The sequence below is a fragment of the Phascolarctos cinereus genome, unplaced genomic scaffold, assembly GCF_003287225.1.
Source record: "Phascolarctos cinereus isolate Bilbo 61053 unplaced genomic scaffold, phaCin_HiC Scaffold_5;HRSCAF=322, whole genome shotgun sequence".
In the NCBI taxonomy this organism is placed as follows: Eukaryota; Metazoa; Chordata; class Mammalia; order Diprotodontia; family Phascolarctidae; genus Phascolarctos; species Phascolarctos cinereus.
Window position 1 is genome coordinate 436,195,985 of NW_027555958.1, and position 23,979 is coordinate 436,219,963.

Genomic DNA, 23,979 nt, shown 5'->3' on the forward strand with positions numbered 1-23,979 from the left:
GAAAGTCACTAACAGTGGGGGAACCAGGAAAAGCCTCTTGCAAAACAGATGAGTCTTAAGAAAGCCAAAGAATCCAGGAGGTGCATGTGAGGAGAGAGACCATTTCAGCCATAAGGGACAGCCAAGGAAAAGGTCTGGAGTTGGGAGATTGAGTTCAGTATGTAAAGAACATTAAGTCAATTTTGTGGGGAGTGGAGTAAAATGCAGTTAACAGGCATTTATTAAGCACTTACTACCTACCAGCTGTTACAGTACTGTACTTAGCTCTTATGTTAAGAGCTAGGAATACAAATACAAGCAAAAAGAAAGGCAGTCCCTGACCTCAAGGAGCTTAAATTTTAAAAGGAACAAGAGTACATAAAAGGAAGCTAAAAACAGTGAGGGGGGAGAGAAGGTATCCAGCATAGGGGCATGTTGGAGAAATCTAGAGGACAGTAGTATGGCAGGAAAAGAAGAGATAGTTGACCTAGGTAACATCCTTAAATGGAGGATCTGAAAGGAGCCATCCAATAGGGGAAAGGGGTCCTAAGGGCACAGAGTAAGACTGGGAAGGTAGAACAGAGTGGCTTGTGAAGGGATTTAAAGCCAAGCAATAGGCTTTCTATTTGATCCTACTGGTTGACAGGGATCCACTGGAGATTACTGAACTGAGGAGTGACACGGACTCACCCCTCTTTACATTGGCAATAAAGGGGATGGATTGGAGCAGGAACACATTTCAGAGCAGGAGATCAACTAGAAGGCTATTATCATAAAAACAAAGGTGTGAGGTCAGGAGGGTCTGCATGAGGGGAGCAGCTGTGTGAAACAACAAGACAGAAACAGATTGGATATGTGGAGTGAAAGTGAGGAATGGAGGAGACAAATATCCAGTTCAAGATATCCAACAGTCAGGTGATGATTCAAAACTTGTGGTCAGGAAAAAGATTAAGACTGGAGAAATAGATCTGAGAATCAACTGCATAAAGATAATAACTGGACCCAAGGGAGCTGATGAGATCACCAACCAAGATAACATGAGGGAGAAGAGATGAGGGACCAGGAAAGACCTTTGAAAGTGCACATTCATGGTGAGTGAATACAACCTAGAAGAAGATATAGCAAAGGAGACTTAAGAGTGGTCAGAGAGGGAGGAAGAGTACCAGGAAAGAATAGAGTCAAGAAAACCTAGAAAAGACAGTGAATACACAGAAGAGGGTGACTAACAGGTTACGGAGAGGTCAAGAAGATTTGGCAATTAAGAGACCAAGGAGACAAGCAGTTTTCAGTTAAATGATGAGGCTGGAAGCCAGAATGCAAAAAGTTTAGAAGCATAAGAGGAGAGAAAATGGAGATATTGATTATTCAAGGAATTTACACATGAAAGGGAGGAGAGATATAGGTGGGTGATCTAATAAGGTTACAGATAGGCAGCTAATGAGGATTTTTTTTTTAAGGATGAAGAAAGACAGGCATATTTATAGGCAAAGGAAAGCAGCCAATAGCTAAGGAGAGACTGAAGATTTGTGAAAAAGTAGAGATGCTAGAGGGAGCAATATGCTGGTGAAGACAGGATGGAATGGGATCAAAGATAGAAAAGTCTGCCTTGGCAATGAGAAGTGCCACTGCTTTGTCTATGATGGGAGTAAAGGTAACAGTGGAGGAAAATACCTGAGTGAGACAAGGTTGAAAAGGAAGCTCTCAGTTAGTAGACTCAAATTTTTTAGTGAAGCGGGAGACACAGTACTTAAGTATAAAAGAATACATCATTTAAAAATATGAGAATGGACAGAGGTAATTTAAGAAATTATGACTATGGGGAAAAAAACCCCATAACTATACAAGGGTTAATGGGCAGTTTTGATTACATAAAACTGAAAACTTTTGCCATGAATAAAACCAACAAAGCTAGAATAAAAAGAGAAGCAGTTACTTTGAGGAGGGAAAAACTCTGATAAAGTTCTGTTATCCAAGGCATGTAGGGAACTGATACAAATATGTAATAACAAGTCATTCCCCAAGGAATAAAGGTTCAAAGGATATGAACAGATAGTTTTCAGAAAGAGAGAAAGAGAGAGAGATGCAAGCTCTCAAATAACCTAATGAAACAATGTTCCAGATCAAGAAAAATGCAAATTAAACCAATTGAAGGTTTTACCATCCATCCATCACATTGGTAAAAGGGACAGAAGACAAACTGATTAATGCTGGTGAGATTGTTGGAAAGAAGGCACACTAATAACTCATGCACCACTAGTGGAGTTGTAAACTAATTCAACCACTCTGGAAAACAATTTGGAATTATGTCACAGAATCCTTAAGTTGCCCTTTGACCTGATAATAAACAGTAGCAAACACATAAATGAGGTCAAAGACAGAAGAATACACACATTCATTTTCTCTCTCTCTCTCTCTCTCTCTCTCTCTCTCTCTCTCTCTCTCTCTCTCTCTCTCTCTCTCTCTCTCTCTCTCTCTCTCTGGAAAGATGACCACAAGCAGCCTGAAGTCAGTCTGCCTGCCCCTCCCCCACAATCATCCCTCACCATTTCCTTTTACCCTCTTCCTCACCTGACAGATGTGTGGGAGCACATGGGGGGAGGGGGTGGTGGTTGTGAGGAAGAAAAAAAAAAGTCAGCCCAATGTGTAACACCTGGGAACTTCTCACCTTCAGGAAGGGGGAGGAAAAACAAATGTCAGTTCAACTAATATAACATGCAGAGGACAAGATATTTGCACAGAGACACATGCTCTGAGAACATTCCAGTTACTACAGGCTTGCTCTCTGTGGAAAAGCATCTAGTCTCAGAATGCCTAGAAGACAAGACACTTGTAGCATGATCCACAGAATTTGATAACATTTCAGTTGCCTCAAGCTTGGTCTCTATAAAAGTTAATCTTATTTGAGAAAACTCAGACCTCTCATCTTGGTCATGTTCCATGAGAAATAAAGGTAATCTGAGGCACAAATGAATAAATATGTGTATGAGAAAATATTTATAGCAGCACTTTCTGTGTAACAGCAAAGAATTGGAAGGAATGCGGTTGTCCATCAACCGGGGAATGGCAGAACAAATTACGATATATTAAGGTAGTGGGATAGTATTATTCCAAAAGACCTAACAACTATGAATTATTATTCCAAAAGACCTAACAACTATGAAACTTGGGAAGACTTGCATGAACTTATGTGAACAAAATAAGTACAATAAAGAAAATAAGCTGTGATGACTGCAATAATGTAAAGTAAAACAACACTCCAAGAGTTCAGAACTCTGATCTATGCAGCAACCATGCCTCTGGCCTTTCTACAGTGACATGAACAGTAGGTGTGGAATGAAGCACCCATTTTAGGCATAGCTACTGGCTTAAGTATGATTTAAATAACTGTACTTACTAGGAAGTGGCAGTAATGCTAAAAATAATACGCAACAATGCATTAATAAAACATTTGTAAAAAGGAGAAAGGAAGTGTTGCTTAGTGGACAGAGAATTAACCTCAAAGTTGAGACGGTGGGTTAAGTTCCACGTTGGCCTCATACTCCCCTGGTGTGTCTGAGCAAATACAACCCTCAGTGCCTCAGGTAGTTCTCTGAGATTCCAAGTTACAGAAAAAATGTGATCTGCACTGGGAAAGTTCCTTCTCTTTGGAAGCTCCCTACTTCGATGAAATCATAGGTGTGGTCAAAATTAAAACAAACAGGATTACTATCATAGATAACAATATAAGAAAAAGAATATACCCCGCAACTACAATCTGTCTATAATCAAGAAGGTGCAGCTTTAGTTGTATTTTTCTTTTAGTTAGTGCCTTAGAAGATGCCAATATTTCAAATTGGTAAGGAAAAGTAGCAATATAAACAATTTGCTCTTTTATGAAATAAAAATGTTATGAACTAGTTTAAAAAAATAGGCTCTTCCACCTTACCACCTCGGGTAAGTCAGTTACTTCTCTGCATATGAGTACCTCCATCCAATACCATCATATAGTCCGTAAACTTTAACGAGATTTAATTAAATAATACCTGGAAAGCATCTAAAAGGTCCCTTTAAGTTTTGCCTAAAGTGTTCAATATCTCAGCTTTTCTCAAAAAAGCAGTATTTTCTACCCAAAAATAATATTCTTTATCACAATTTTTTTTATCATAGAATTTCAGAATTGAAAGGCACCACGGAGGTAAACTATTTGGAATTCTACCTAATCCATAAATTCTCTTTATAAAATGCTAAACAAATATTCATCCAAGTTTTATAGAAAACAGTACATTCCATTTCTGAACATATTTAATTATTAGTAAATTTTTCCGTACATTGAAGCAAGATCTACTTCAACGTAAGTTTAACTTGGTGTTCTTGGTACTCTCCTCTGGAGTCACACAACTTTTATCCCTCTTTTACATGACAGCCAAAATCAGCTCTTCACCAGAAACACTGTCCCCAAGTTTTTTCAAGCATTGCTAAATGAGTTTCAAGCTCTCCATCCTGATAGGCCTCTTAAGGGCCTGCTTTAGTTTATCAATGTCCCTTCTAAAATATGGCATCCAGAACCGAACACAACGCTCCAAAAGCAATATATGGACAACTAAGCACATCAATCAGTGCTGCCTAGTGCCATTGGAGGCAGCTAGTTTGCTCAGTGAACCGAGAGGTGGGCCTAGAGTCAGGAAGAGTAGAGTTCAAATCCCACCTCAGACACTATATGACCCTGGGAAAGTCACTTAACCTCTGTTTGCCTTAATCCCCTTAAGAAGGAAACAGCAAACCACTCTAATATCTTTGCCAAGAAAACCCCAAGGACAGTATGTTCCACAGGGTTACCAAAACGGAACCACTGAATGACAACAAGGTCATGTTACTTCTTTGGGGGACATATCTACACTACTGACTCAATTTAACCTCTTAAGCCTTTTTCATCCCTCCAGGCTATAATTATTCAGTTTCTTTTTCTTTTTCCGAAGAGAATATTTTATATTTATCCCTATTAAATTTCAACTTTTTACTTGGTCCATCATTCCACTCCATTCTGAAAAAAAAATTTTTTCCTATCCCTATTCTGTCATCTGACATCTCAACTATCATGCCAGTTCTATGTCATCTGCAAATTTAATAAACATGCTAAGTCTTCATCTAAGTCATTTAGACCAGGGCTCAGGACAGAGACCAGCAGCATGCCCCCTCAGGATGAGGGGGATTCAGTAATTCAAATTTCAAGGTTATAGTAATTTAACCAGTTCTGAATCCATTAACTGTCCACATTTCTCCATAATGTCCACAAGGATATCATGAGAATTTTTGTTAAATGCCAGTTACACTACGACTACAGCATCCCCTTATACTGATGTTTAATAACTATCAACATAGGAAATGAAATTAAACGGAGGTGTAAGCTCTATCATCTAAAGGTTAAATGTGTTATTTGAATGGTAATTCATCTAGAAAAGCTTTCCCAAAGAGAGTTCATAGACATCATATAGCTTTCTCATGATACCAATAATTCATTCATGGGAATAACCTTACCTATAATATTATTAATTTGGATACTGAACTTTCATTTCCTTTAAAGCTTGCCAGTCCATTTAACTAATATTTGCTGGCAGAATTCCAACTAATCTAGTCTTATCTTCAGTAATCGAGTGGTTTTTTTTTAAACATGAATGTGTATAGTCCAACAAAAGTATAATAAAAGTGTGCAGAAGGTAAATATTTTACCTTCAGACAATAAGTTACAAAATGTCGGACTAAAGTTTTACACAAACACCCTTTGTATAGTCTCCTATTTAAGGATTATACAAAGGGTTAATTAACTGAACCAAAATCACAAGAAGAAAAGGAGTTACAGCACTCAATTTTCCAAATGACGAAAATCTTATAAACACTTAACAACTGAAAGCCACATCTTAATAATCAACTTATTGAAAAATACCACACTTTTCCACTCGTGAGATGAAACTTAGATTTTTTTTAAAAATGTACAATTTAGCAGTATAGAATTAGATAGCCCAAAAACTTTTATTCAACAAATCTGCTTAAAATTTATGCTTCTTTTTCTCCTCTATAAGTGTATAAAGCATATTTTCATGTATGCCTTAGTGCGCCCAGAAGCTGTCTAAACTTTGTTTCCACCACAACTACTGATGCACACACACCTATCTGTTAATAAACTTCTAAAGTCTGCGGCAATTCTGTGGCAATTAAGTGGAATTTGTCAATTTCAACTTAAAGCTTTCCTATAAAGTGATGCTGTCAAATGAGCTGAAGCTTATTCTATGGTGCTTCTACATTAAAACTTAAATATTAGCATTTAGCATTTCAGAATTATATAACTGACATTTATGGCACTAAATGATAAAATAAGTAATCCAAAAGACCACTACTCGTACTGAAGCAAATTCACTCAAAAATAGGATGCCTGTAAGCAAATCAAAGCTCAAAACATCATTAAAATGGGAAATTTTGCCAAAAGCTTATATTTTAACCTTTTTTTTAGAGTGTTAATTTATGGGCTCAGAGATATAGAGCCGTAAACCAACCAATGTACACTATCTCAATTTAGAGATAAAAAAATGAGGCAGAGAGAGGTTAAGTGCCTTGTCTGGGGTCACTCACAGCTAGCAAGCATCTGAGGAGGAAGATGAACTCAGGTCCTCCTAATCCTCAGCCCAGCACCCTATCCACCCACCACACTCAGGAGACAACCTTTCAGTTCCTACCTCAGACATCTCATATACGCATGAACACCTAAAAAAGTCTTATGCCAACTACTATTTTACTTCTAATAAAGAACATAATTCAATATACGATTCATTTTTCAAATGTATTAAACGGATTTATTAAAGAAAGCTACTTTGCCCTTTTTGCCAAGTTAAAATGAAATGAAAATTCTAAATTAGTTTATTACAGTTTAGCAAGACTACTTGAAAATACTGATGATTAAGATAAATTGTAATGATCAAATGTGATTTTGTGGATTTAAATATATCCAGGTATGTATGAAAACTAATGTCATTTATATTTGAGTAACGGATGCAAGTGGAATCCTACTGGGTGCAACAAAAAAAATCATGCATATTAAAATTCTTTGTAGTGGAGAGAAAAGTATGATTAAAATAAAAGCTTATTTACAGTGTAAATTCTACACTGGAACAAATTCAAATTCACAAACTCCACAAAAGTCTATGGTTTTGCCTAGAGCTACGTAGACTGAGGAAAGCACCACCCAGTTTAAATCCCAAAGTGTTGCAATAGTTACTCACTGCAGGCTGTGTTCAGAATATTCATAATGGCTCTTAAGCGCCTACAAACATCAGTTTTAAGTCCAGTGTGTTAAAAAGAAAAAAAAACCCACTAGAATGATTAAATCTGTTACACTGTTACCTCGAGAGGTTCTGGTGTCACTTAAAAGACAATCTACGAATTTTTGTTACAATAAGTTAATACGCAAAAACATTCTCCATCACTAAAGAAGCCAAAGTGGGTCAAATATCTTTGAATGTGTTTTATCTGCAAGTTTTCGACAGGAAAAGCGGTAACGCTACGCAGTCCCCTACCTGTCAGCATAATTCTTTGGTCTGGAGATACAGGATGGGGTTTGCTTTCTTGCATTTTCAACGCTCCAAGGCACTGTGGCGCTGCTTGAGTGTCAAGGACTTTGGGGGACGGTGACCCACTAACGCGTCCCTTCATTCCCAGAGACAGCAGGCGTCCTCTGTACATCCACTTCTGCAGCTTCTTCACAGTAACCACGGGTGGCTTAAGGAAGGGACCCTCGGGGCCGTCACCTTTGCTTCTGGGTAACCCAGAGGGCGCCGCCGGACTGCCGAAAGCGCTATCCGAGGAGCCCGGATCCCCGATCAGCCTCGCGCCGCTGCCCCGACTCGAGGGATGCAGAGCCACGCAGCCGGCCGGCCGTGCCAGGGAGGCGCAGCCCGGCCCGGGGCTGTCCATCGCCCCTCCACGTGGCTCGGGAGCGCCCCAGCCCCGGCCGGCACAGCTGGACGGCGGAGCGCCGGGCAGTGCGCTGTAGCGGACGGCGCTATCGCTGGACCACCTCTGCAAGAGCGGCGGGGCACACACGGAGAGGCTGTCCAGGCTCCGGCTGCCGAGCAGCGGCGTCCGGGGAGAGGGAGGAGAGGGAGAAGGGAGAGAGGGGGCAGAGGGGAGAAAGGGGGGGAGGAGGAGAGGGGGGCAGAGGAGGGGGAGGAGGGGAAGATGAAGGAGGAGGGGGAGGAGCAGGAGTCGGCTGGCGCTGCCCCTCTACCCCTGGCCACGGCGCCTGGGGCGGGGACACCTGCTGCAGGTCTTGCATGGCCTGGATGAGTAAATAATAGGCCTCCTGGAGCTGGGAGCGCAGCCGGCCCGTCTCCAGGCGGCCGCCGCCCGCCCCGGGGGAGGAGCCGGCAGCGGCGGCGCTGGGGGCTGCCGAGCCCTCGCCCTCGCCCTCGGGGCCGGGCAGGTTCTCATAGTAGTCCTCGTCCTCCAGGTCCGGGCCCTCCGCCTCCCGCAGAACGCGGCCACCCGGACTGGACCGCCGGGACAGCGGGGGCCCGAGGCTGCTGCCGCGGCCGCGGCCGCGGGGCGAGCGCGCGCAGGGGGCGGCCGGGCCCGCGTCCTCGCCCTCGGGGCCGCCGGGGGCGAGCGGCGCGGGGGGAGCGCGAGGCTCCTCGGGCCGCGCGCGCTCCCGCTCCGGGCGCACAGCCCCGCGCGCAGCGCGCTTCCTCCGCAGCCGTGACCAGGTTCTCCTCAGAGGCTCCGCCATGGCCCGCGCGCCTGCCTCGGCGCCCCCGGCCCTGGCTCCGGCGGGCGGCGGCGGCGGCAGCGGCGGCGGCAGCGCCCCATGGCCGGCGGTGGCTCTCGAACCCGCCTCCCGCCTCCCCGGCTCCTCACATACTTGGCATAACTCAGCCGGGGGAAGGGGGCGGGGATGGGAGCGGCGCCAGCGCGCATGCTCCGCCGGCCCGGGGGCTCTGCGAGGGGCGCGCGGGGGCCACGCGCCCCGGCCGGGGGGAGCGCGAGCCCCGAGGAAGAGGCGCGAAAGGAAGGAGTGAGTCCCCCCGCCCCACCTGCGCCCCGCATCCTCGTGCGGGGCCGAAGGGCTCTCCAGGTGGCCGGCCGAGCCCCCCAGCTGGCCTCGCGCTGGCACCCCGGGGCGGCAGGTCCCAGCATGTGTTCCCACTGAGGCTGTTTTGAGGGTACGAGGAGGAGCGCGTGTGCACCTCCTGTCATGCACCCAACTTGGGGTGTGAGGACCCGAGGTTCAGTCGCTTGGGCGCTATGGAACTCGTAGTCAGCCGATAAACACTTAGCAAGCGCCTACTACGTGCTGGCGCGCTGCAGATACAAAGACTGCCAAAGGCAGCCCGGGCTCTCAACTCCAAATTCCTGTTGGAAAGTCCCCTCTCTCTGGCCTTTATGAGACTGTATTATGTAGGTCTGGAAAGGTCCTAAGGTGTCTTCTAGTCTAACCCCTCAGTTGTAGAGTGTGGGACATTGAGGCCTGATAGGATTAGAGCTAGAAGGGACCTGAGAGGTCATCCTGTTTTGCATAGACAAAGCTGAGTCCGGGGTAAGTGAAGCAATTCAAGCAAGGTCACATAGATGTGGCAGAGGTGGTCTTTGAGCCCAGAATGTTCCCGTTCCAAAGTCAGTGTACTTTCCATGGCATGCTGCTCCCTCTCTTCGTTGCCTTCTCGGTAAAATGTGGAAGCTGTACTAGAACTCAGTATTATAGATTTTAATCTAGAAGTGACCTCATAAGTTACCTAGTCCACTCTGCCATTTTACACATGAGGAAACAGCCTAGAGAAATTGTGACTTGCCCAAAGTCAACACAAGTGGAAGAGGTGGGATCTGGACCCAAATTCTCTGTGTCCGGAGACAGTGCCTTAGCATATAAAGTCAATTTATAACTTAATTTGTTTTTCTTTTACGGAATCATTTTAAATGCAGTGGAGGAGGGGAGATAGAATAGCTATTGTTAGAAAAACTTTTTTAAAAGTTTTGTTAGAGAATCATTAAGTTGTCTTTTTTTTCTGTATGTTAATTTTTTTTTCTTAATTGAGAAATGTCGGTATTCAAGTCATCTTTGATAGTACCATCAACCAACTTTATGAAATGGAGTTCAGCAACAAGTACTTCCCTCCAGTAACATAGTGCCCCCTAAGGGTCTCCGTGGCCACCGTAATAGTAGACAGTTCAGAATCTGTGGTTGAAAGAAGTCTTACTTTAATTTTCAGTTGTATCAGTGATTGTGAATTGTAAATAACTGATCTGCAGATTAATTTATTCTTTAAAATATTTCCTTGTAGTTCACATCCCCATCCAGGTCACTAAATGATCTGTATTAGGACCAAGAAAAGGAATCAAAGAATAACAGGGTTCCAACATACCTACTGCAACAATTTCCAGGGCCAACAACAACCTCCTTAACCGCTGATCCAATAGCCTTTTCTCTGTCTTCATCCTCCTTTTACTACCATGCAGATGATCATTCCTTCCATCTGGGTGCATTCCTTCCATGGCTTTCAAAATACTGCACTGTCAAGTCATCTGACATTTGTTAAACTTTAGTCTGTCCTTTTTATTCTGGGTGGATTTACTCCCTCAAGGAATGGGGAGGGAGAACAGGCTCTGGAGGTCTGGTTTTTGGAATGATGTTATTCCAGGTAGAGAGAGGGAGGAGGCAGCAGGGCTGATGGCAAGGTATCCAGGTGGGTGAATGTGAAATGTTCTAGATTCAGCTAGGTAGAATGGATTTTTAGGTTTTTATTCACTCCTTATCACTGAGCGAGTAAATGCAAACTCACCAAACCCGCTCTAACTGACTCTAGACAATTAATTAAAAAGCATTTATTAAGCCCTTACTATATGCAAAGCACTATGTTGAATGCTAGGGATACAAATAGAAAAAAACCAAACAGTCCTGCTCTCAGGGAGAGCAGGATAATCAGATAAGAGAAGACAATATACAGGATGTCTCAGAGTCTTAACTTTTAAGACTCTGGGGAGATCCTATTAAACATAGGTAGTTTCAGCTGCAAGTCAAATGGAGCAACCCAGTGGTTCCTAGGAAGCAGCAAAGCTGGTGGAATGTAATCTTCTTTAGTATAATTTCTATTAATAAAACCCTATCAATTTCTGATGTTAAACCTGACAATGCTAAGGACTTTGTTTTCCAGGTCTTTAGTAACAGTGGCTGCTGCAGAGACAGAGGCTGTGGCACCGGTCAGTTGCCGGGTTCCATATCCTCAAGAATTGCTTCCCCTAATGATAGTTGGTTGGAAACATGGTTGGTGGTCTTAGGAGTGTTGGTGGGGAAGGGGGAGGGGGTTGCTACTGTTCTCAGGGGTCTTAGGCTTACCTGCCTTTCAGCAGCAGTTGGTCAGTGGTTAATGCATGTGGGCTCCTTCTTCAGAAGGAACTGGCTGCTGGAGCTGGGCTGAAAGCCGGGCAGCAGTGGGGGGGAGGGGTGGGAAGGAGGGATCCCTGCTATTCCCAGGGTTCTTGGGTGTAGGATCCTGGGTCTTCTCTACTGGGGTGTGAGGGGAAAGTGGTTTGATCCTTCTGGCACATGCTATTACCTATATCTCAGGACCACTTCCTCTCTGTGCAAATGACCATGCTTCACATGCATCCTCCCCAGATGTCTCCCATCAGCCCTGCTGTGGGGCACATATGGTTTCCCAGCCCCTCTCATCTTCTTGCTCTGGAAACAACAATCAAATCAGTGCTACCATTGCTTCTTGATCAGTTATGATAATTGATTTAGCTATGGCTTCCCTCACCCAGAGCAAAACTCCCTTCCCTGGCCACTCCCACTCTTCTATTTTGTCTCCCCTTATATAATATGCTTCCCCCAGCACCTGGCACACAGTATGCACTCAATGTTTTTTCATTCATCCCTTTCTTTTTTTTTAAATTTATTTACTTTTAGTTTTCAACATTCACTTCCACAACATTTTGAGTTCCAAATTTTCTCTCCATCTCACCCCTCCTCCCTCCAAAATGGCATGCATTCTGAATACCCCTTCCCCTAATCTGCCCTCCTTTCTATCTCTGTCCCCCCTTCTCTTACATTCATCCCTTTCTAACTGCTCCTCCTACTCCTCTATCAGTTGGAAGGGGCCTCAGAGATCATCTGGTTGCCCTAATACCTGAACAGAAACCCCCTTTGCCACATACCTGACAAGTGGTCACTAACCTTCATTGAAAGACCTTAATGAAGGGGAACCCACTTCCTCCCAAGGCAGCCCATTCCCCTTTTGGAAAGCACTGATAATCGGCCTAAATCTTCCTCTCTGCAACTTCCCATCATTTCTCAGAGCTCTGCCTTATGGAAACAAGAAAATGTCCAATATCTCTTCCTCACAATGGTCTTTCTTCTTGATGTTAAGGTGTTGAAGTTCCCCAAAGTTCTGTCCTTGACTTGCTCCTCTCTTGTTAATCACATTCACTGTCACCTTTGATAGGCTTTGTAGATCTAATGATAACTAACACTGATAAAGCACTATAAGGTTTTCAGAGCTGCAAAAGACCTTTGAGACCATCTAATCAACCCCACTCATTTTACAGATGAGGAACTGACACTAAGTGACTTACCAAAGGTCGAAGTGGTAGGCTTCAGAGGTAGGTCTTCTTACTCCAGGACTGGTGTTCTTCCACTGTACTCTGTGGTCTATCTCTGTGCAAATGACACACACATCTCTGTGTCCAGCCTTGATCTTCCCCAGACACTCTACACTCAATCTGATTTCAAGTATTATCCATTCCTCTACACACTCTCACATCTCTCCTCTCCTCTCAATTCCTGTTGTTACCACCACATATCACTCATCATGACCAACTACCTACATTGCTGCAACAGCCATTTACCAGGCCTCCCCCCTCATTGTTCTTCTATAGCCCCTTCATATTGTTGCCTGTGATAAATATTAGTAAACATTATTTTTATATTTACCAGCCTTTCCCTTTCCCTCCACCCACATCATGGGGTTTGCCCAGACCCTTCTTCCTTCCCTCCTTCAACAGGGATTAGTTTTCTCTAAAAGGAGTCAAAACTGTCCCTAGGAACTGGTTGGATCCAGTTCCCGAAGAGGGCTTCCTGGTTACCCAAGGGTATTAAAGGTCTCATTCATGTGAAGTTGGAGTCCTTCTGACTGGATTTCTGAAGACCGGGAAGGTTGCCATGTCCATCATACGCTGCCCCATCACCAAAATTCCCGTATGGGGGTAGAGAGGCACTTTCAGAGAAACTAAGTACCATTATATCCTTGTTGCATAATCCTTCCTGAGTTAGAGCAGAGTAAATCTTCTTTTGTTAACTGTTCGATGACTTTCAAGTACCTACCTCATTTTGTGCCAACATTGAGCCTGAAATAAGAGAATGCTGGCATTAGAATCACCTCCAACACTGCCAAATTATGAAATGGAAAAGGATTTATTAAGTGCTTACACTGTGCTACGTGCTCAGATAAAAATTACAAATAAAAAATTGAGACTCTCCTTACTCTTAAGGAGCTCCTATTCTGATTTGGGGGATACAACACATAAGGGAGGGTTGGCACATGAGAAGACCAGGTATTACTTAGACAGGGATAAGAGGGGACCTTGGGGCACAATAGTAGAGCAGAGGGGTGCTCTGAGTTATCTTCAGCAGTGATAGGGATGTGGAAGGTCAGCATTCACCTGACAATAAGCATTCTGAACCTGGTGGGAATGAGGCAATGTTATGTTCTCAGAAACCCTCAGGAGTTCCTCTTGATTACCAAAGTAGTCCCAGCTCCTCAGGTGTTTGGGGCCTTTCACAATTTGGTGAATTGCCTTTCAGCAGACTGAGAGTTTTAGGGGACTTCAAGTTCAATTTGAATTGACTGGGATAGTGCTGTCAGAAAACACTGATGTGACTTTGGGCTGAATGAAGAGAAGGATTCCATTTGGGAGTAAAGGGATGTGATAGTCCCGATGCACAAATGACATCTATCATATTCTGTTCTATTCTGAGTATTGTCTTTTAGTAAGTACACCGATAAGCTGGAGAAATTTCGATAGTGAAGGGCCTCAATCCATGCCATGAAGATAGTTAAGAAATTAGGATTGGTTGGCCTACAGAAGAACAGGAGAGGGAGGCACAAATGTGAGAACTGTCTTCATGTCCTTAAAGGGGATTCAAGTAAAAAAAATGATTAGATTTGTTCTCTTTAACCTTGGAGGGCAGAAACTCAAAAGTGGATTGGAATTGTAGAGAGGCAAATTTAGGCTTGATGTCAGGAAAACTTGCAAACAGGCAACTAAAGGCAGCTAAGTGGCACCATATCGAATAATGTGTAGTCCTGGAGTCAGGAGGACCTGAGTTCAAATCTAGTCTCAGACACTAACTAGCTGTGTGACCCTGGGCAAGTCACTTAACTCTTTGCCTCAATTTCCTCATCTGTAAAATGAGCTGGAGAAGCAAACGGTAAACCACTCCAATGTCTTTACCAAGAAAACCCCTACTGGGGTCATGAAGAGTCAGACATGACTGAAAAAAAGACTGAACACTTTGGTCAATGATGGAATGGGCTGACTGAGGAGGCATTGAGTTCCACTTCATCAGAGGTTTTCAAGGAAAAGCTGGATGACCTGTTATTTATGTTGTACTGGGGGTTCTTTTTGGTCCGTTTAAGTCCCTTTCAGCTCCGAAATTCTGTGATTTCTCATATGATTTCCTCATTATTGACTTTGCCCACACAAGCAGGACCATTTCTGACCTGCACTGCTGCAGTCTCTGATTGGAGGATGTGGCCATGAACTCCAAACCTCCATTTAAGGAGAGAGCTCAGCTGAGCCATCTCCAGGTTTCTCATGCACTACTTTGAGGCCTCTTTGACTTCCTGACCATACTCCTGCCTTGGGTACCTTCTTCTCTGCTCCATCCCTCTTCCTCCCCCCACTCACTTTTCAGCTTCCATTTGTATTTTCTCCCCCTATTGGAATGTAAGTTCCTCAAGGGCAGAGATTATCTTTTTTCTTATGTGTCTCCCCAATATCCCACAGTGCCTGGCACTTAACATGTTTATTGACTGACTGACTGACTGACAGGTATAGAGGGAACTGAGAGCAATAGCCCTAGGTGTAGCCTAGCCTTTAGGACAGATTTCAAAACGGCAGAAGAGATAAGGAGGAATCTGTGGCCTAAGTCTTTGAAAGGAAAGTGAACTCAAAAAGGATAATGAGAAGAAAGTTCCCAATAAAATTTTGTTTACTAAATCATGATTCCAATCAATGTAAACTCCTTAAGAATAAAAATTGTCTTATTGTTTTATTTGTAGCACATAGGCTGATGGATTAATTGATTGAATCAGCTCACATATTTTAAGCCCTTACTATGGCTTGTGACTGTGCTAGGTAGGCCCTAGGGACAGAAAGACGAAAATGAAACACTGAGGAAGAACAGGAAATTATCTAAAGAGGATGATGTGACAGAACAAGGACCTCACTGATTACCTAAATTTTGGAAAGATGTGTACAAGCTTGGGAACTGCAGACAAGCCATGGAGGATGCATTAAAAGGATAACAGCTAGAACAGTATCAAAAGCCTTTTAAAGTCTCTTATGTATCTTACTCAGTTCTACCCTTAGCTATCCCTAGCTATGAGCATGAATATAAGGGGTAGACTTGGGCAAAACATTTCCTTCCCAAGTTCCATTAAATCCAAACCTGAGAACACCATCTTCCTGAACTGTATGTATACCTTTATATTAGGACTGATGAAAACTATCCCCCATCACTACAGGCAGGCTGATAATCACTAGTGAATGCTCTGGGGGAGCTGTAGGAACTGGAGGGTTATCTTTTGTTCTATAGTTTAGGGACTATAGTAGAGGAAGGATTATCATTTTGTTTTGGGGGCATTCTTAAGACAGTGTTTATATATCAAAACCACTGCCACTGTTGGTGAAATTTAACGTGGTCCAGGGGCAGCTAGGTGGTGCAGTGGATAGAGCACTGCCCTGATGTCAGGAGGACCTGAGTTCAAATCCAGCCTCAGACCAAACACTTGGCACTTACTAGCTGTGTGACCCTGGGCAAGTCACTTAACCCCAATTGCCTAAAAGCCAAAAAAAAAATTTAACGTGGTCCTAGATCAAGTGAAAAGTCTGAAGGAAGCCTTGGTAATTTGTTTTCTTTATCTGAAAAAATAAAGGGAAAAGAATGAGACATCTCAGATTCAGCCGCCTTTCTACTGCTTGGACCCTTTGCTACACAAAAATTACTAATATGTCCTTGGTAATTATAGATGAAAATTACATTAGATAAATGTGTTTGGCTTGTATTTTGTTATTTTTTTTCCTTGTCTTATGAAACTCGATAAGAAACCACATTATTTAGTGGATAGAGAATGAGTCTCAGAGCCAGGAAGACCTGAATTGGTTCAAGTCCTGAGGCTGATACATATTGGCTTTATGGCCTTCAGTAAGTCATTTAATGTTTTGACAAGCTAGGCAACTTTCTAAGAATATTAAATTGGAGTGCTGACCTGCCTTGGTGGAGGAAGTGCCCTCATCTGGGAGTCACTTTATCCCAATGAAATTAGAAGTCTGGTCCCTATCCTCTATGGAAGCCAATAAAAATATAAGCAATAGACATATACCTGAAAATGTTTATATAAATACAATTTTAAGAAATAATTTGCTTGGATTTAAACAAATCCAATCATATTTTAAGTGTACCAGATGATAATGAAAATACAGGGAGAAAATTGCATAAACAAAGGCTTAAAGGCAAGAAATGAATTAGAATGTTTACTAGTGAAAGTGTTTTATTAATGAGAGGAAAGACTGACTCTAAATCACATGCAGTTTGAGTTATAAAGGGCCTCAGAGGCCAGATAAGATTAGTAAAATGAAAAATGCATTTAACTAACACAAAGCCTTTCATATAGTGGATGATTAATTGGTTAAACTCAATACTAAAAGGGTATCAGTGATAAATCTTTTTTATAAAAGCAAATTAGATTCCTTTTGGAGTATAAATAATTAGATCTAAATACATCTATTTTTATAAATTTAATTTTTTGCATATTGCAAAAGGAGTACAGTTCTTCTGCCACTTGAAAATTTTCATTACCTTGTGGTTAACCTTCTGGTAATAATTAATCAATCAATCAAAAACCAGAATCTAGTGGTTACTATCTCTCGGGCACTAGGATAAGCACTGGAAATACAAAAATAGAAGTGAAATAAGTAATCCTTTTCTCTGATGAATTTACATTCTATCCAAAAAGACAACATATACATATGTAGGTGTATATAAAAAAATACAAAATAAATGTAAATTACATTTTTGGGGGGAGAGGGATAGTAGTTTAGAGATCTGGAAAGGCTTCCTAAATAAAATGCTTCTTAAAGCTGAGTCTTGAAAGAAACTTGGGATCCTAAGAAGGCTCAGGTGAAGAAGTATATTTCAGGCATGGAGGGGGAAAGCCATTCCAAGGACTAGATTGTATAAGAAACAAGAACAGTCAGTCAAAATCAACAAGCATTTATTGAGTACCTACTGTGTGCTGGGCCCTAGGCTAAATGCTAAGGACACCAATAAAAAAAAAAGCAGAAGATAGTCCCTGCTTTTAAGGGGAAGACAATGTGGGAATAAGTAAGAATAAGTAAGTCCAAACAAGAAATCAAATAAATTGGTGATAATCATTAGCATTTTAAGGGGGATAAGAAAAGGCTTCTCGCAGAAGCTAGAAGCGGGGGTTTTACTTGTGGCATAAAGCAAGCCAAGAGGCAGAGATGAAGAGAGAGAGAGATTTCCAGGCATGGGGGACAACCAGTGAAAATGTCCATTAGAAAGATGGAGTGCCTTATTCAAAGAACAACAGAAAAGAACCCAGTGTTACTGGATAGCAGTGACATGAAATGCAGCGGGGGTGGGGGGGTGAGGAATAAGTAAACTGGAAAAGGTCAGAGGGGGCCAAGTTATAAAAGGGCAAACAGAGGATTTCATTTTTCATCTCGGAGGTGATAGGGAGTCTCTGGAGTTGACTGAATGGGTGGAGGGGATGTGACAAGAACAGACCTTCACTTTTGACAGCTGAGAGTAAAGGATGGTCTGAATAGGGGAGATACTTGTGTCAGGGAAGCTAACCAGAAAGCTATTGCAATAGCTTCCAAAGGAATTTTTCTAAAGCTCAGGTCTGATCACATCATTTTCCTATTCAATAAACTCCAGTGACTCCTTATCACATCCAAGATTAAATATAAAATAAACTAGAGGTAGCTAAGCAGCCCAGTGGATAGAATGCTGGACCTGAAGTCAAGAAGACCTCAAATCCAGCCTCAGAAGCTTACTAACTGTGTGACCCTGGGCAAATCACTTAACCCTGTTTGCCTTGTTTCCTCATCTGTAAAATGGGCTGGAGAAGAAAATGGCAAAACATTCTAGTATCTTGCCAAGAAAACCCCAAATGAAATCATGAAGAGTTGGACACAACTGAAAAACGACGACTAAGATATAACTTAGCCTTTTCTATCACCATGTTTTTGATTTACCCTCTACCTGGAATCCTCAATCCCCACCCTGCTCCAGCAGTCCAAATATTCCCTACTGATACTTCAAGTCCCTAGGTCATGCCTCTCCTCCATGAAGCTTTCCCAGAAATCCAAGACTAGAGGTGGATGGTGTTTGCCTCCTCTGAATTTTCATTGAGATCTACCTTTGTACCTAGTTATTTGCATGTATATCTTAACTTCCCTATTAGACTATAAATTCCTTGAAGGCCAGGGATTGTGCCTTTAGCCTTATTTATGATTGTAGCACACCTAGGAAAAGCTCAGTGACTGAATTGGCATATTGGCTTCAGTTTGGAAGAGAGAATCTACTTTCATTTCCAGCCCACTGCTTACCTCTCCACCAGACCATACTGCTGCAGTGTTATTTTTGCAATGATTTCTATTGATGAATATGAGACATGGATGGGAAAAGTGTATTTAGCTAGCTCATTAAACTAACCATGTCTAGAATAGAAAATCTATCTGATATGTAATTCTGATTTCAGAGAAAAAAACCATTATATTATGAAAATATTGTATTTTATTTCACACAGAGAAACATTGATGGTACAGCAGTATTTCTATTTCATATATTTAAAGCTATTTGATGAATTGTTCAGGCATGAGCTTACTCCCCCCATGAGAGAGTCACACAGGAAATGACTGAGGGTAAGGCTGCCAATAGTCATGCGTATAAACCCAATTTGATCTCTATCTAAGAAATTATTTCCATTCCAACTGATGGCTACAAAACCTTTATTTTTCGTGTTTAACATTATTGTCAAGAAAATATTATAATGTATATGTATACAGCAAGAACCAACTGTGATTACATAGTCAAAATCTATTATGAAATACAACCTTGAGTATCTGGCTGGAAGTCAAGTCCACCAAAAAACATGTCAATGCCCACCGTGTACCAGGAACTCTGCTGAGCACTGGGGTTACAAAGGAAAACACAAACATCAGGGTGAGATTTAGCAATCAATTTTCTGTCCTTAATTCACCTTACCGAGCTCAGGTGTTAGAACAGTCATTGTCCAATACAAAATCATCTTCCATTGTTCCTGGCTCCACCCAACACCACCACATCTGTGGCAAGAGAGCCCTGCAGAATTGAAGGATGCTTTGAAGGTGTGAACCTACTTTTATGTATTTAATTCTGTACTAATGTGTTTGAGAAGGACAATAGCTATGGGCAATGATGTAGAGGACACTGTCTAAGCACTATATGAAATATAATAAAAGAAGCTGGGTTCTAGCCACATATTTTTTTGAATTGGGTATGTGATTGGTTGTTTCTTGGGAATACAGCACTCTGTGAGGAACTCCTCTTACCAATGAAGATAGACATTTCCCCATAACTTAGGGTTTTTGTGAGTTTACCCTTGGGCACTGAGAAATGAAGCTCATGTAGTCACATAGCTAATATATGTCAAAGGCAGAATTTGAGCCCAGATCTTCCTGACTCCAAAGTCAGCTATTTCTACCACCTTAAGTTATAGATACCATTCACATATAGGTCAAAGGACAAGAAAAAAAAAAGAGGTACTTTCTTTTTTTTGCAAAAGCAGAAGGCAAAAATAGAACAAGTGAAATCATGTGCTTGTTTTTTAAGAATCTGCATCTTTTTCAAGGGCAGCGAGGTGTCTCATGGACCATAAGTCAGGAGGACCTGAGCTCAAATCCAGCCACAGACACTTACTGGCTGTGTAACCTTGGGCAAGTCACTTAACCCTGTTTACACCTTTTTAAAAAATAAATTGTGCCTCAACAATTTCAGCTTCTACATATGCCACAACCATTTAAATTTCTTATGTTGCTCACTTAAGAAAGTTGCACTTACTTTGATAAAATTTGTAAAGGCCTTAGCATAGTGCCTAGAACATAGGAAGTTCTATATAAACATTAGCTATTAATAATAATAATAATAATATTTTCATGAATGTTTGTTGTTCACTAATTTAGAAAGGATTGTTTTGGTCCCAGAATTTTTCTTGCATGCAGTAGGTGTTTAATATATGTTCTTTGAATTCTGCTGGGTATGTTCACAAAGGATGAAGCTTCTATGGTCCAACAGTGCCCCTGTTGTCCAGGAGGCCAAACCTGAGTTAGTCTGGTAGGAAAAGGAGGAATCACTTACTGTCAGGGAAGGCACAGGGCTAGAATTAGTCTCCATATAATTGGTTGAGGTCCACAGGGAATTGTCTCCACAGCAACTAAGGTATTCTATTGTCTTTTCCATGAAAGCCCAGAGCATTTTCCTGATTCACGACTTCATCTCTTATGTTAGTTTTACTTGCTTCTGTCTTCACATCTCTCAGAGAAAGTCTAATACAGCAGCCAGGTTGAGGCAGTAAATTGATGTTAGATCTGAATTCACTTTCAACTCCATTAATGTCATTAAAAAGAGAGTACTAAGATTAGAAAGCTTGTGAAGTAAAGCTCTGATATGCAAAATTGGCCACAGCATGGATTCTCAAAGCTACAATTTATAATATACTTTTCCTCTTCCAAAAAAAAAAAAGGGTTAAATGGAGAGGTTTATTGAACACATATTTATACATGATTTGGAAACTTCTTTTTCGTGGGGAATGGGCTTATATTTATGAGTTCTTCACGGAGAAAGAAATTAACAGAAAAAAAGGAATGATGAGCAAAAAGTACTAAAGATTAAGGAAATTGTTAGAAATAGCAATTAAGCAGTTGTCATATCCTTGTTCATCAATTGCAACCCATTACTGTCCCTTTTAGTTACCTAGTTCTTCATGCTTGATTTTTTAAACTAAATTTTTTTCATTTATCAAACATTTTTTTCTTCCTCCTCTTCTCTCTCGCTCTTTCTTACACACACACACACACACACACACACACACACACACACACACCCCAAAACAAAACAAAATCTTTGTAGTTAAGAAAAACAAATTCCCATGTTGGTCCCCACTAAACGTGTATATCTCATTCTCCTGATTTAGTCCCTCGCCTCTCATTCAGGAGGTGGGTAGCACCCTTTATCATGTGTCCTCTGGAATCACTATTGGTCAAGGCATTGATCTGAGGCTACCATGTTATTGTTATTGTACAAACTGCTCCCCTGGTTCTGCTTACTTCCCTCAGAGCCAGTAGATTTACAGCTGCCATTCAGGCTCCCATTTGACAGCTCATTTAAATGAAAAAAACAAGGAATGTTTGCTACTTCTTTAGGCCGAAGGAAACCTTTGTTTCTGTGAATTATTTTTCTCTTTTTACAGAACGTGGTTTAACATTTCAAAGAGCCTTCAGGAAATGTGGCTGAACACCTAAATGCTTTCTGTAGTGTTCTTCAATCTACCGCCCCGCCTCTTCCAAACCAAGCCTAAAAGCCATTCTTATTTATCCTTTTTTTAAAAAATCTTGGGAGTCTGATTTTTATTTTAAAGGCAGCTACAATGTGATATTGTTCAGTCATCATTTTAGAGCTGGAAGAGACTATCTAGTCCAACCCTTTTACAGATTAGGAACTAGGGCCCAGAAAGGTTAGGAGATGACTAGTCACACAGATATACATACATACGCACAAGTGTATATGTGTGTGTCAGAGCCTCCTATACATTTAAATTACAATAAATGGAATCCCAAGTAGAATGATGACTCTAAACTGGACACCAAGCCAGGAAGATCTGAGTTCTAGTCCTGACTGACACATATTGACTGTATGACCTTCAGTAAGTCATTCAACCAACATCTCAGTATTCCCTAGCAACTTTATAAGATTAGAGATTGCAGAGCAGGGGTTAATCTGTACTGACACAGAGATTTTCTTCACCAGAGATTGCAGAGCAGGGGTTAATCTGTACTGACACAGAGATTTTCTTCACCAGGTTATTCCTTATGTCAAAGAAATAACAGATCTAGACCAAATGCAGTTCCTTGAGTTTGTTGGATGGTGATAGGGTGGCCCTCAGCTAGGCCGTGTATCAAATGTTATTAAAAACTGATTCAGGCAAGCTTGTCTTGGACATAGATGAATGGACTGCATGCAACAGGTGATGAGTGAGCTTGAAGGTTGAAGGGTGAGAGCCTCAGGGGTGTCCACTGTAGGACACTTTTCTCATCCACTTGTTTTCTAGTGCTTAGCACAGTGCCCATCACCCCACCCCTACACACACATAGTAGATACTTAATAATTGCTTGCTAGCTTATAGACTTGCCTTGACTTCATTCCTTCCCTATGTATCAACGCCCATCCAGGTCACAGGCACAGAAACTTCAAAGTACAAGGGAGACTGCCTGGAATGAACCCCAGGGGAAGAATAGTATCATTGAGGCTGATGAAAAGGTTAGGTAAAGCTTGTAACCTTGAGCAGTCCAGTATAGAAATGTTTTTATTTACAGTTGCCATGGTTTAGCTTTAATAGGTGACATGGTGGATAGAGCCCTGGGCTTGGATTCAGGAAGACTCATCTTCCTGAGTTAAAATCCTGCATCAGACATTCACTATCTGTGTGACCCTAGGCAAGTCACTTCACTCTGTTTGCCACAGTTTCCTCTTCTGTAAAATAAACTAGAGAAGGAAGTGGCAAACTGCTCCAGTATCTTTGCCAAGAAAACCCAAAATGGGGTTACAAAGAGTCAGACACAACTGAATAACAACAGCAAAGCTTTACAGGAGTCAATCAATAAGGATTTTTTAAACACCTAAACTATGCTAGGTGTTGGGAATATAAAGACAAAAATGAAACACATACAAATAGAGTATTTAGTACAAACATAATTTAAAAACCCTGTAATTTGCTTATTAGCTCAACTTTTAAAAAAAATTTAATAAATTCCGTGATTGTGTTTAGAAAATCATAATTAAAACTAAGATTTGTTTCTGGACTTGTCTCACTCTTACCAACAAAACCCACAATGTTTTTCAGTATCTGGAAATAGTTAAGCTTTTGCAGAACTGTCTTTGTTCTCTTCTGTGAGTTGTTGTAGGTTTTTTTTAGGATTATTAACAATCTTCAACAAGGAATTATTGGGGAAGTATTTTTAAAGTTTGAGACATGTTGTGAAAACAAACTTTAAACTTTTCTATCCTAGCACTGAAGAATTTACTTCTATGTACAGAGTAAAGGTTGCATGTTACGTAATGTGGCTTGGAATAGTTGCAAACTAATTCAGGAAAAAACAAACCAAAAACTCCCCCATAATTTAATTCCAAACTGAATTTGTTTTAAGGTTCTCACATAGACACATATATAGAGGGTATTTCTGCATGTCCATTTAATTGGAAACAGAATGCAAAATCACCTGTTACTAACATATATCTATAAGCATGTATGTATGTATGTATGTATGTATGTATGTATGTATATAAAGATGTATGTACATATATATGTGTGTACGTGTATACAGAAATAGAAATGCACCAATTATCAACATACTTACTAATGATCACAGAGTAATCAATGGCAGACTTCAAATCTTGCAAAAAATAATAACTTTCCT

At 41.4% G+C, this 23,979-nt stretch overlaps 1 protein-coding gene across 1 annotated transcript in view; it reads right to left on the reverse strand.

Moving 5' to 3' along the window:
* Nucleotides 1–8,779, reverse strand: part of SYDE2 (synapse defective Rho GTPase homolog 2) — a 98,103-nt gene extending 89,324 nt beyond the window's left edge. Inside the window, 2 exon segments of the mRNA XM_020988734.2 lie at nt 7,524–8,127; nt 8,129–8,779. Of these exon segments, the coding sequence (XP_020844393.1) occupies nt 7,524–8,127; nt 8,129–8,731 (1,207 nt within the window). The 5' untranslated portion in view covers nt 8,732–8,779.
* Nucleotides 8,780–23,979: the final 15,200 nt, after the last annotated feature.